This window comes from Macaca thibetana, chromosome 2 (assembly GCF_024542745.1).
Source record: "Macaca thibetana thibetana isolate TM-01 chromosome 2, ASM2454274v1, whole genome shotgun sequence".
Classification (NCBI taxonomy): domain Eukaryota; kingdom Metazoa; phylum Chordata; class Mammalia; order Primates; family Cercopithecidae; genus Macaca; species Macaca thibetana.
The window spans coordinates 35,288,798-35,303,105 of NC_065579.1; the positions used below are offsets into that span (position 1 = coordinate 35,288,798).

Consider the following 14,308-nt stretch of genomic DNA (forward strand, 5'->3'; position numbering starts at 1 on the left):
TTCAACATTTATGACAAAATGTATGCAATATTTAGCTCCCTAAATTATAAAGAAATCATATTGTATACTGAAAATCAGTATACAGATGGGCAAAGAACACAATTGCAAAAAGAGGAAATAAGAATAATAAAAGAGATTTTTAAAATTGCTTAACTTTACCACTAATCAAATAAATGTGGAGTAGAGCAATAATGAAACATTCAAAAGCAGTTTGTTATCCAGTATTCCACACATGCCTGGCAAGGGTAGGTAAGGGGTGCTGAAGTTGTTACAAGTCATTTAGAAAGCAGAGTGGTAGTGAAACAACACATTCTACTGGCAATATTTTAGAAAAACAGACACTTCTATACATTATTGGTAGAGAACAAAGTAATACCATCCCTGTGGAGTACAATTTGGCAATACTCATCAAAATTACAGATTCATCCCAGCACTTTTGGAGGCCAGGATGGGCGGATTGTTTGAGTCTAGGAGTTGGAGACCAGCCTGGGTAACATAGCAAAATGACAGTACAAGGAAAGGGATGAGAAATGAGTGGGGGGAGAGAGATTCTTCAAGAACAAGGGACACTGCTATGTTAGGGAGGTTAAGAATAGGAGCCAATTTATAGTAAGCAGCAAAATGGAATCATCATCAGTTCTTAGGAATACGAGAAGTAGAAGAGAGTTACACAAGCATCAAGTAAGTACTTTGAAAAGTTGCCTAAGGTGAGTGATGCTTCTGCCTACCCTCCAAGCTACATGATTTATTTTGCATATTTTGTCAACTCTCCCTATTACCACTGTCTCTCCTAGTTCTATCAGGAGAAAAGGGAAAATACAGGAAAAGGCCAGCCAGTCAGCTAGTTTCACCATGATTCATACACCATGATTTATACACAGCATTCATACACACGCTACCAGAAGAAGCTGGTCAATCCTGAGATTCCCCTATGCCTCAAGGGCTTTGTACGTGTCTCAGTTGGTAAAAACAATGTGTAAATTCAAAAGATGTAAAGATTATAGCATTACAACCGATTTGCAATAAAGGAATCCCATTTACAAGAAAGCTTATGATTGTTGGGGGTGGGGTAAATAAAGGAAAGGGATAGATACTTTTGAATCTATAAAAGAGTATCAAGATTCTATAATAGATGGCATCGTAAAATAACAAAGAGATATAAGAGATAAGATGATAAAATAGACTGAAGATCTGAATTCAGAATTCCAATTCCATTGCTAAACTTATATGGCTGTGGAGGATGAGTTACTTAAACATCAGTTGATTGATTCATGAATTTAATTATTATTCATTAAGCTGGTACCATGAGTAAGGTACCAAGCCAAATGTTGAGGATACAGCAGGGTATAAGACAGCTATGGAAGAAAATTTAAATAAGTACCAACAATACAGTGAAAAGACTATAGAAGAGTAGGTATATCTGATCTAATCTGAAAGAGTTATGGAAGGCTTCCTGGATTAATGTTAAGGTCAGAACTAAATCTGAATTGTAAATAGGAGTTAGGGATCTAAAATAGGGCGGGAAGAGTGTGCTAGGCAGGAGTAAGAGTACTTGCAAATGCCTACAAGTCAGTATTGTGTATTACATAGAAAGACCAAAGAGATTATCAACTGATAATTATGGAGGCTGCAGTTACAGACCAGTTGTTAGATAACAATCAAAGTGGACAGTAGAATTTTTTTATTAATTCAAAATATTTTTGAGTAGTCATTATGTGCCAGATACTATTCTTGGTACTTGGGATATATCAATGAACAAAGCAAACAAAAGTCTCTGTCCTGATGAAGCTTATATTCTAATACAGGGTGAAAGACAATTTACGGCAATCATAGTACAAATGATATGGTGCATTAGAACATGATAAGTGCTATGGGTCCGGTGGACTGGGAGTCCAGGTGGGTGAGGGGTATTTTAAGTAGAGTAGTCAAGAATTGCCTCAGTGAGTTGGTGGTGATTGGGAAAAGATTTGAAAGAGAAGAGGAAGTGAGCTTTGCAATTACTAAGACAGAGCACATTCCAGGCAGACGGAAGAGCCCTAATAGGACTGTGACTGGTATGCTCTCAAACAGCAAGAAGCTGGGCGTGGCAGAACAAGTAGGCAAAGGGGTGAGTAGTGTGAAATGAGGTCAGAGAGACAATGAGGGATGGAGGCAGACCCTGTAGGATCTTGTAGGCTACTATGAGAATTCATGACGAAGCAATTGCAGTAGAAGCAAAAATTGGCAAATGGAACCTAATTAAACTGAAGAGCTTCTGCACTGCAAAAGAAACTATCAACAGAGTAAACAGACAACCTACAGAATGGGAGAAAATCTTTGCAAACTATGCATCTGACAAAGGTCTAATATCCAGCATCTATAAGAAATTTAAATTTACATTTAAAAAACAACCCTATTAAAAAGTGGGCAAAGGATTGTGAACAGACACTTCTCAAAAGAAGACATACATACCACTAACAATCATATGAAAAAAAGCTAAACATCACTGATCATGAGAGAAATGCAAATCAAAATCACAATTAGATACCATCTCACACCAGTCAGAATGGCTATTACTAAAAACTCAAAAAATTACAGATGCTGGTGAGGTTGTGAAGAAAAAGGAGCACTTATAAACTGTTGGTGGGGGCGTAAATTAGTTCAATCATTGTAGAAAACAGTGTGGCAATTCCTCAAACAAAAGACAGAAATATCATTCGAGCCAATAATTCCATTACTGGGTATATACCCAAAGGAATGTAAATTATTCTCTTATAAAGACACATGCATGCCTATGTTCATTGCTGCACTATGCACAATAGCAAAGACATGGAATCAACCTAAATACCCATCAATGATAGACTGGACAAAGAAAACGTGGTACATATACAGCATGGAATACTATGCAGCCATAAAAAATGAGATTATGTTCTTTTTTTTTTTTTTTTTTTTTTTGAGACGGAGTCTCTGCAGCCCGGGCTGGAGTGCAGTGGCCGGATCTCAGCTCACTGCAAGCTCCGCCTCCCGGGTTCACGCCATTCTCCTGCCTCAGCCTCCCGAGTAGCTGGGACTACAGGCGCCCGCCACCTCGCCCGGCTAGTTTTTTGTATTTTTAGTAGAGACGGGGTTTCACCGTGTTAGCCAGAATGGTCTCGATCTCCTGACCTCGTGATCCGCCCGTCTCGGCCTCCCAAAGTGCTGGGATTACAGGCTTGAGCCACCGCGCCCGGCCTGAGATTATGTCCTTTGCAGGCACGTGGATGGAGCTGGAGGCCATTATCCTTAGCAAAATAACACAGGAACAGAAAGCCAAATACTGCATATTCTCACTTATAAGTGGGAGCTAAATGATGAGAACACATGGACACATGGAGAGGAACACACCGGGGCCTATCAAAGAGTAGAGGGTGGTAGGAGAAAGAGGATCAAGAAAAATAACTAAGGGGTACTAGCCTTAACACCTGGGTGATAAAATAATCTGCACAACAAACTCCCATGATACATGCTTACCTGTGTAACAAACCTGCATGTGTACCCCTGAACTTAAAAGTTTTTTTTTTTTTTTTTTTTAAAGAAAAGAAAAAATGGCATGGGTCTAAAATAATTTCTGCAGGTGGAGACTGAGCCTGGCCTTGCATGAAAAAATAGATAACTGCCATGCAAATTTGAGGACAGCCAAGCTCAAATAGACGATGAGGGCCAAATCGGCACAAATGTCTCTTCTTTCTCTAACTTATGTGTGTGGAAATGTGGAAAAAATAAACAGTCTCCCAGACTGAAGGATTTTGAAGGTTCGTATTCTAGCTTTGGGAAAAAAAGGTAACAAGAAAGCAAGAGAGTTTAAAGCCATGGGAAAATAGTCTGGGACAAGGATAGAGGAAGTACAGTGAAGCCAGGAGGAGTCTAATAGTTAAATATTAAATGAAGTGGCATAAAAATGTTAAATTCTATTGCAAATACCTAATGATTACTTATAATTTAATCTTTGATAGTTTAGTCTTCAAAAAGATATTTTCCTTGGTTAAAATCATATTTGCTTTCTTTCTTAGGCAAAATAACTTTAGAGAGTATTTCTCTAGATGCTACCTACAAGTGCTGCCTAGATGCCCTCAGGTGGATTCTCCCTCTGCTTCAGCAGTCAGTAGCTCAGCTGCAGGCACTTTCTTGTCCCCTTTAACTAAGTGGAAATTGGAAAGGTCTGTAGTTTTTGAAAAAAGATGGATGTTTTTCAAATTTGTAACCTAAACCACTTAAGAAGTTGAATGTAACTTCACAGATGGTTTTACAGGAAATAAAAGATCAAGTGCTCACAAGGTTAAATTTCAGGAAAGCCTTCTTGGATACGAGATAAAGGCGGGGTGTAAAGTGAAAACAAAAGTAGCTGGAGTTAGGTCATTTGATTTTACACTCTGTACTCAAGACTGCTCCTCTCTGTCGACTGCAACAGGTTGGTACTTTATTTCTTTTCTCATTCTGACTTGAATATGTTTTTTAAGCCCAAAGACCTTGTATATTTACTTATATAGAGGGCGTCTTGATGCATAAAAGTTTAAATGCTTACTTGTAAAACAAAAAAAAAGTTACTTGAAAACAGCTGTACACTTTAAACTTAAATGAAAATCTTAATATAGCAAGAAGAAAATATGATTTTAAATACCATTACTTGTTGGTAAAATTTTGTTAAGGAGAAAATAGGTTTTGTTATACCACTTTTTTCCACTTTCTTTTACAAGTACTGATTTTTTTTTGTTCTAATAGTAATTACAAAGACACTTAAAAGTGTGTCTATATATCTGCCAGAAGGATCACTTCTGCAAATAATTCCATTTCTACTCTTTTTTACTCACATTTTTAGTAAGATTAATTCTTACTTAAAAATTCCCTTCCTTAATATATTATAATACTTGGCCATATTATTCCTTATCATCAGGTTCAAGATTTTCTTATGAAAGAGAAAGGAAGAACAAGGTTCATATTGTGTTAATAATTAATGCATAAGAACATGAAGACCAGAGTAGTCTTCCAGATTGGAACTTTTTAACTAACCTTAATGATCAAAAGAGTCATTTAAAAAAGTGGGCACCTGGTTTTTACATAATGAAAGCAATTCTGCTATGTGGTATCTTTCTTCACAGCCTTCTTTTCTTTGCTATATTCATTCAAAAAAAAGTTAGCAAACGTAAGAATGTTCTTTTGAAAATGTACTATAAGTTGGCCCACTGTTTTAGAAATAATATTTTCATTATTGGTTCTATAAGAATATTTGAGATACTTAAAAGGACAAAAACAACCCAAGGAAGATAGAAAGTCTAAAGAAAAAGGAAAACAAAATTCAGCACTATAGTAAAAACACTGAAAGTCATTATTTTATACATTCCATACATTCCAAAACTTATGAATTCTGTGCAAGCTTATCTTAATACTACGGGGTGCTAGTAGCCAACACAGTGCAATAACAATGTTGACATAGAAGATTGCTGGCATACTATCTATCCATTCTAGAGTAACAGCTTTATATCTGTTGGCAAAACCTTTAATTTGACAAATATTTACTGAGAAGCTACTTTGTGCCAGGCACATTAACAAGATTCTATTTACAAACACAAATCAAACAGGTCATGCTTTGAGGAACTTAAAACCTAGAGGAACAAGGTAGTATGGGAAATGCATCCTTTCCATAGAATGGATCAGTTCTCTGAGAGGTATGTAGAGATTGCTAATACATCAGGAAAGTCTTCTGGGGAGGTGGCATCTGCGTTAATTGAGTAGGAATTGGCCCTTCCAGGGAAGGGCAGGAAATCGTATGGTAGATAAAGGAACAGAATGAGCAATGATGTAGACAGATGCTGCTGCATGGTGGGTGCCAGCCCACTGCTGCGTAGGACACAGAGTAGGGAGAGGTGGCAGGAGCCAGGGATGGCACTGCATTATGAAGGGAGCCTTGGGTGTTATGTTTAGGAGCTTGGATTGTGGCTTTCAGGTGAAGAGATGTGTCTTCCAGATGAGGAACAAAACAGAGGAGAGGCAGACTGGCAATTCAGAGATCAAATACTCCGGTGGAAACAGGAAAAACGTTTTTGACAAGGAGGTATTGAGGAGGAGTAACAACAGGGTATCAGTTAGAAAGATACTGCTTGGTCAGGTGCGGTGGCTCATGTCTGTTACCCCAACACTTTGCGAGACCAAGGCAGGTAGATTGCTGAGCCCAGGAGTTTGAGACCAGCCTTTGCAACCTGGTAAAACCCCGTCTCCATCAAAAATACAAAAGTTAAACAGTCTTATAACAATCAATCAATCAATCAATGGATTAAAATTTAAAAATAGGCCAGGCTCGGTGGCTCACACCTGTAATTCCAGCACTTTGGGAGGCCGAGGCAGGTGGATCACGAGGTCAGGAGTTCAAGACCAGTCTGGCCAACATAGTGAAACCCCATCTCTACTAAAAATAGAAAAAATTAGCCAGGCATGGTGGTGTGTGCCTATAATCCCAGCTACTCGAGAGCAGGAGAATCACATGAACCCGGGAGGCGGAGGTTGCAGTAGCTGAGACTGCGCCACTGCACTCTAGCCTGGGCAACAGAATGAGACTCCATCTCAAAAGGAAAAAAAAAAATTAAAACTTAAATATTAAAAAAGAAAGATATTGCAGTAGGCTAGGTGAGAAACATAATAGCTAAATTGTGCAAATGTGTGGAAGAATGCAGATTAAGAGAAGACAGATTCAAGACCTATTTGGAAGGCAGAATCAGAACTTAGGAACTGATAGGGAATCAGGGATGAAGGTAAGAGAGAAGACAAGAATGAAGCAGGCTCACAGTTTAGATGACTAGAGGATAGTGGTGCTACTTAAAAACAGTATAAAATAAGCAAGTAGTGACCAGTTTTGGAGGGAAGATGGCTAAAGGAGATCTTGTTTTATAAAAGGCAACTAGTACAAATGCTGAGAGAATTTATTTAACTTATTTTTTTTTTTTTTTTTTTTGAGACGGAGTCTCGCTCTGTCGCCCAGGCTGGAGTGCAGTGGCGCGATCTCGGCTCACTGCAAGCTCCGCCTCCCGGGTTCACGCCATTCTCCTGCCTCAGCCTCCCGAGTAGCTGGGACTACAGGCGCCCACAACCGCGCCCGGCTAATTTTTTGTATTTTTAGTAGAGACGGGGTTTCACCGTGGTCTCGATCTCCTGACCTTGTGATCCGCCCGCCTCGGCCTCCCAAAGTGCTGGGATTACAGGCGTGAGCCACCGCGCCCGGCTATTTAACTTATTTAAATTAAATTTATAAATAACATCAAAATCAAAAATTTAATTAAATAAACCAAGTAATTTACTATTTTCATTTTTATTCAATTTGTTGTAGATATACTTTTAAGATTCACAAAATTATGTATGTAAAGATTATAACACTATTTATTCTTTTTAGTTAAAATCTAATTAAATTTTCATATTTTAAAAATCATTTTTACATAAAAGTCTTCACTTTTATTTAGGATTTAATGATTAAGAAAATTCTCCAGGGCATTATGTTTATTGCCCTGTGCAAATCCCAGTTCTTTCACACAGAATTGTACAAGCAAAGTTTGAGTAACTAATCTTGGGGTCATATTCCAATGTGGCTCCCATTAAAGCATTTCAAAGAGTGCTAGATTCAGGCTCACATATGTTACAGCAACAGGCTATACTCTAGGGAAAGAACAAAACAGCTTGATAAAAAACTGTTTCCTTTTAAGCATATTTAGACAAATATCTATCCTGTATTCTGTTTGCCATCTAGATTGGAGCCATGGCTTTGGAACAGAACCAGTCAACAGATTATTATTATGAGGAAAATGAAACGAATGGCACTTATGACTACAGTCAATATGAATTGATCTGTATCAAAGAAGACGTCAGAGAATTTGCAAAAGTTTTCCTCCCTGTATTCCTCACAATAGCTTTTGTCATTGGACTTGCAGGCAATTCCACGGTAGTGGCAATTTATGCCTATTACAAGAAACAGAGAACCAAAACAGATGTGTACATCCTGAATTTGGCTGTGGCAGATTTACTCCTTCTATTCACTCTGCCTTTTTGGGCTGTTAATGCAGTTCATGGGTGGGTTTTAGGGAAAATAATGTGCAAAATAACTTCAGCCTTGTACACACTAAACTTTGTCTCTGGAATGCAGTTTCTGGCTTGTATCAGCATAGACAGATACGTGGCAGTAACTAAAGGCCCCAGCCAATCAGCAGTGGGAAAACCATGCTGGGTCATCTGTTTCTGTGTCTGGATGGCTGCCATCTTGCTGAGCATACCCCAGCTGGTTTTTTATACAGTAAATGACAATGCTAGGTGCATTCCCATTTTTCCCCACTACCTAGGAACATCAATGAAAGCATCGATTCAAATGCTAGAAATCTGCATTGGATTTGTAGTACCCTTTCTTATTATGGGGGTGTGCTACTTTATCACTGCAAGGACACTCATGAAGATGCCAAACATTAAAATATCTCGACCCCTAAAAGTTCTGCTCACAGTGGTTCTAGTTTTCATTGTCACTCAGCTGCCTTATAACATTGTCAAGTTCTGCCGAGCCATAGACATCATCTACTCCCTGATCACCAACTGCAACATGAGCAAACGCATGGACATTGCCATCCAAATCACAGAAAGCATCGCACTCTTTCACAGCTGCCTCAACCCAATCCTTTATGTTTTTATGGGAGCATCTTTCAAAAACTACATTATGAAAGTGGCCAAGAAATATGGGTCCTGGAGAAGACAGAGACAAAGTGTGGAGGAGTTTCGTTTTGATTCTGAGGGTCCTACAGAGCCAACCAGTACTTTTAGCATTTAAAGATAAAACTGCTCTGCCTTTTGCTTGGATACATATGAATGATGCTTCCCCCTCAAATAAAACATTTGCATTATTCTGAAACTTAAATCTCAAATGCTGTGGTCGCAACTTACAATAAAGAATGGGTTGGGAGAAGGGGGAGAAATAAAAGCCAAGAAGAGGAAACAAGATAATAAATGTACAAAACATGATAATTAAAATGAACAAAGGAAAATAATAGTAACAGGCATAAGTGAATAAGAACACTCTGCTATAAAGAAGAAGAGCTTTGAGGTGATAATTTTTTGTCTTGGTTGCAGTGGTGGTTATACAAATCTACACAAGTGATAAAATGACACAGAACTGTATATACACATTGTACCAATTTCAATTTCCTGGTTTTGACATTATAGTATAATTATGTAAGATGAAACCGTTGAGGGAAACTGGGTGAAGGGTACCCAGGGCCACTCTGTACCATCTTTGTAACTTCCTGTGAATTTATAATAATTTCAAAATAAAAGTTAAAAAAACAAACTTACTATGCTATAAGTTAGGCTATCTAAAACAGATTATTAAAGAGGGTCATGTTAAAAGGCATTCATAAATATTTTTAATTATCTGAGTTTTAATACAAGAACAATTTCCCTGCATAATTTTAGTACTTGAATAAGTATGCAGCAGAACTCGTATCTTTTTTCCTGGTTTTTTTTTTTAGTTTGTAAGTAATTTTATAAAACCCACCTCCTCCAAAAAAGAAATTAAAAAAAAAAAAACTATAATAAGCTTTTCTGATTCTTTTCAAAACATTTCTGGTAAGTTCCTAAAGACAATCTGACTCTATGATGTCAACTTTCTTAGTACTAACTGGTTATCATGACAAATGTTAGAGTTACCATGTATAGTCTAGGTGTAATCCTCAGATTATCATTTTCATCTGGGTTCCAATTTCTTAACCTCCTAAAGAACTCATCCATTTATATGAGTCTATCACTGCCGATTGACTAAAAAGTATATTATCCCATGCATAAAATGTCCTATTTCCATTTAAACACTTTATTTTTGAGTAATAAAAATATATACCACAATAAATTATATTAATAACATGCACAACTTATCTTTTAAAAAAATCTTTGCTGTAAATTATTATAATCCATGTGATATGCTCCTACTAAAATTAAATTTTGCTAGCAATTACATTGGTCAAAAATAGTAGGCACTAATGAATTTTATCTCTAAAACTACAAAAAATGCCGTTTTCTGCTCTTAAACATCACCTAACCAGCATATGTTACTTTAAAATTCCTTTGTCTCTCAACCACTATTTCTAAGTTTGAAAATGCTTTCACATGCAGAATTAATTAATTTTTCATTTTTTTGAGACAGTGTTTCGCTCTTGTTGCCCAGGGTGAAGTGCAGTGGTGCCATCTCAGCACACATCAACTTCCACCACCCAGGGTCAAGCGAGACTCCTGCCTCAGCCTCCCCTCCCGAGTAGCTGAGATTACAGATGCCTGCCACCACACCTGGCTAATTTTTGTATTTTTAGTGGAGACAGGGGTTCACCATGTTGGCCAGGTTGGTCTCGAACTCCTGACCTTAGGTGATCAACCCACCTCAGCCTCCCAAAGTGCTGGGATTACAGGTGTGACACAGCGTGCCTGGCCTACACATGAAGAATTTAAAGAATTATGATCATGAAACTGATCACTATGTATCATAGAATTATTCTAGCATAGCATCTGGCACAAAGGATCAGTCAGTTAGATGAAAAAATTAGGCTGAACACTCACCACTGCTCCACCATTTCTTGCCATTAATTACATAGCTATCTTCATCTCGTTGGATGCTGCATTCAATATTTGTGGCATCACTTGAAGCTACATCAGGTTCTATAAATAAACAAGAGCTGAATTTACAGATAGGCAGATATCATCAGTAGGCTTAGATAAGGATATGGAAACTTTAAAAACAAAGGCATCTTTATCTTTTTCAACGTCCTATCATTCCCCATGCCACCCAGCTTTTCCCATAACCTACACACAGTAGGTATTCAATAAATGTGCACTGGAAGAATGAGTGAATGAATGAAGTATATTGAACATTGGGGATCAGTAATTTGAATTGTATTTTTGGCTTCCTCATTGATATATGACTTGGGATACAACCCACTCCTTTCTCCAATCAGCAAATGTAGTAAACGTATTGTTTTCTACTTCTCACAATGGACATAATGTACTAAATATTGATGGGCAAGACAGATTCCTCCCATATAGTTTACCGTCTTAAGCAATTTCTAATGTGCCTTGCAAATTCCATCATGAATGCTTTTACTGATTTACATACTTTGCATTCTTTAAAGCCTGTTCAACACTTAAGGTCTTCAGAAAGTCCTCCATGGGACACCCTTAGACAACCGCTTTACTGCATGGCACTTCAGAACTGTCTAGCTCTCAATCATAGCAATCTGCACTTGTTAATACGACACCCCTTTAAATGAGTCCTTCAGATATTCCATGTGTTCTGTTTCTAAAACTTAAGACTCTTTTTTTTTTTCAGAAAGAGGGTTGTGTGGCCGGGCGCGGTGGCTCAAGCCTGTAATCCCAGCACTTTGGGAGGCCGAGACGGGCGGATCACGAGGTCAGGAGATCGAGACCATCCTGGCTAACACGGTGAAACCCCGTCTCTACTAATACAAAAAACTAGCTGGGCGAGGTGGCGGGCGCCTGTAGTCCCAGCTACTCGGGAGGCTGAGGCAGGAGAATGGCGTAAACCCGGGAGGTGGGGCTTGCGGTGAGCTGAGATCCGGCCACTGTACTCCAGCCTGGGCGACACAGCGAGACTCCGTCTCAAAAAAAAAAAAAAAAAAAAAAAAAAAGAAAGAGGGTTGTGTATTCTACTTATTTTGTAACCCCCACCTAGTGCTTTGTAGACAATACATCACACTGTTGGTATTCAATAAATGCCTATTACTGATTTAAATGGAGATCAGTTCTGCTATTATAGTAGTCCCCTGTTATCTGTAGCTTTGCTGAGGTTTCAGTTATGAGAGGCCAGTTGCATTCCAAAAATATTAAATGAAAAATTCCAGAAGTAAACAATTCATAATTTTTAAATAGTGTACCATTCTGAGTATTGTTATAATTGTTCTATTCTATTATTAGTTATTATTAATGTCTTACTATGCCTAATTTATAGATTAAACTGTATCATAGGTACATATGTATAAGAAAAAACATAGTCTAAATAAGGTTCAGGACTATCCCCAGTTTTCAGACACCCACTGGGGGTCATAGAATGTATCCCCTTCAGATAAAAGAGGAGTACTGTATAAATGTATACAATGTTATACAAAACAATAAAATCTGGCCATTATTGAAAGCACTTAAAAATCATGGCCAAGCAAAATTTGGTTTAATTCTAAACTAAATCACAAAACAATGATTTTTTTTTTCTACTGAAGCGTTCTTGATGCTTCCTATGTACAAATGATATTAAATCTGTTTTTATTAATATGTTCCTTTATTTTCCCACAGGATTATAATTTGAGCCATATGTCCAGTACTGGTGAAAGTTCTATTTTTCTGAGTTTATGGAAGAGTTTAATATTTTGTAAGTATCAATACAAAATTATCACAAAAATAGATATTTCATACATAACAGCAAAGAAGATCTTAAATACTCATAGACAGCAATTTTAGTAATGACATCAAAAGATTGTGAAACTAAGTTTACTCTGCTGCTAATGCTGTAGGAGGCTACTAGAGAACACCATCTGATATTCTAACAAAGGAGAGGATAATATTTTTCTGAACATTTGAAAATGCCAAAATTTAATAACAGGCTCAAAATAAACATACTCATATTTTTGGCCAACAGCAAATTTGACTGAAACACAGAACCACATCCTATATTTCTGCAGCTCATCCATAATAACTCCAGGATGACTGACTACAAAGGAGAGAATGGTGATTGGCATTTACCTGTCATACAGAAGCAAGAGGTAATGTTCCCTTGAAGAAGAGGCTCAAGCCACTGTTTCTTCTGTTCCTCACTTCCATACAGGTGCAGAACCTCCATGTTCCCTGTGTCTATACATAAGAAGGAGTATTTGTTTTGCATTTGAAAATTTATCAATATGAAATCCACAACTTTATATAGAGAGTAGAGAAATGCATCTTTTTAAAGCAAATGTTTGCAAACAAAAATGTTTTGAAACATATAGTAAGTATAATTTACACTGACAGCATGTCATAAATATTTACAAGTACATGGTATTTGGTACATATTTATGCAACTTTTTCTGAATCACAGACTCTTCATCAGTTCATCCCAATGAAGAATGGCACTAATGACGTCTAACTCAATTAGAACTGAAGGAAACAATTTACTGGCCTAAACCTTGCCTGCTGTATTGCAAATATGCCCTGCTAGAAGTGATTGCAATGCTCCCGGAGAACAATTAACATTGCATGTCCTACTGAGACTCCAGCCCTTAATTCTATCTGCTGTTCTTCAAACACACCCTATGCTTTCTAATTTCCACATATTTGCTTGGGTCAGGCTTTTTCTCTAGTGAAATTCTCCCTGTCCTTCACAAGTAAACTCCTGCTTATGAGCCACCTCCTCTGCAAAGAATCTCTGATTACCCAGTCAGTAACACCTCCTTCCTCTGAACTCACATAACAATTATTTCTATTTACCTCTAACATTGCTCTTACTTTTATGTACCCCATACTACCTAGAAAATACTTGATAATTCTCAAGGATGATAAAGAGAGAATCCCCGCCCTGGAAAGAAAATGGCAGTAGAGAACTTTAAAGACCCTCTCTGACCCTTGGAGGATTTATTGTTTATAGTACATGATGCACTGTAGTATCGCCCTTGGCTAACAAAGAATTCTTCATGTCTGCCATGGAGTAAAATTTTCTAGATGGCTTCCTCTGATTTTCCATTCCTGTCAAATTTCTTAAAATACTGTCTAAAATCTTTTCCTTGAGTGTTGATTATTCAGAAGATTTTGAGAAAACAATTTTCATATTAACATTTACAATGACTTTAAGGATAGTTACTGAAATGCTTATGAAAATTGAGTTGTGTAAGTTAAATCTCTCAAGATGTCTGCACTCTGTTCAGGGACTCCTAACAGAGCCAACATTATATCAACATTAACAAAATTCCTTCTAGATTAACACAGCTGAACATTCTTTTTGACTGAGGGAGAAAATAAGTCCTGAGTTATAATTCATGAAGCTCATTGTTTGTTTTCTTTGGCTGTTTTAAACTCACTGTTACGTATTATAGTACAAATAAGGTAAATATTGAATTCAGAATTTCCAAAAATTATCAGTTTCTTCCAAAAAGCTTACAAAGTTATCATTTATGGATTGGAAAAAAAAAAAAACACAAAAAACAAAAACAACAACAACAACAAAAAACGTGGATAAACTACACCAGAAAGAAAAATTATTCCCCATTAAAAGATATCAGACCAGCTCTCTAGATTCCTCCTTTACGGG

The 14,308-nt window shown here is 37.3% G+C and overlaps 2 protein-coding genes across 3 annotated transcripts in view; one reads left to right on the forward strand and one right to left on the reverse strand.

Moving 5' to 3' along the window:
- Positions 1-14,308, reverse strand: part of ACAD11 (acyl-CoA dehydrogenase family member 11) — a 97,979-nt gene that overhangs the window by 36,253 nt on the left and 47,418 nt on the right. The window contains exons 12-13 of the mRNA XM_050779595.1: positions 12,772-12,879; positions 10,582-10,680 (exon numbers count right to left, since the gene is read on the reverse strand). Coding sequence (XP_050635552.1) covers positions 10,582-10,680; positions 12,772-12,879 — 207 coding nt within the window. The remainder of the gene's footprint in view (positions 1-10,581; positions 10,681-12,771; positions 12,880-14,308) is intronic.
- Positions 3,707-9,998, forward strand: ACKR4 (atypical chemokine receptor 4). 2 transcript variants are annotated; one of them, XM_050779651.1, is made up of 2 exons: positions 3,707-4,426; positions 7,748-9,998. In XM_050779651.1, exon 2 carries the CDS (start codon positions 7,757-7,759, stop codon positions 8,807-8,809), a length of 1,053 nt encoding a protein of 350 aa, XP_050635608.1. In that variant the 5' UTR covers positions 3,707-4,426; positions 7,748-7,756; the 3' UTR covers positions 8,810-9,998. The 2 variants fall into 2 exon arrangements, with proteins under 2 accessions (XP_050635608.1, XP_050635609.1); XM_050779652.1 differs by having other exon boundaries at positions 3,707-3,770; positions 7,748-8,890.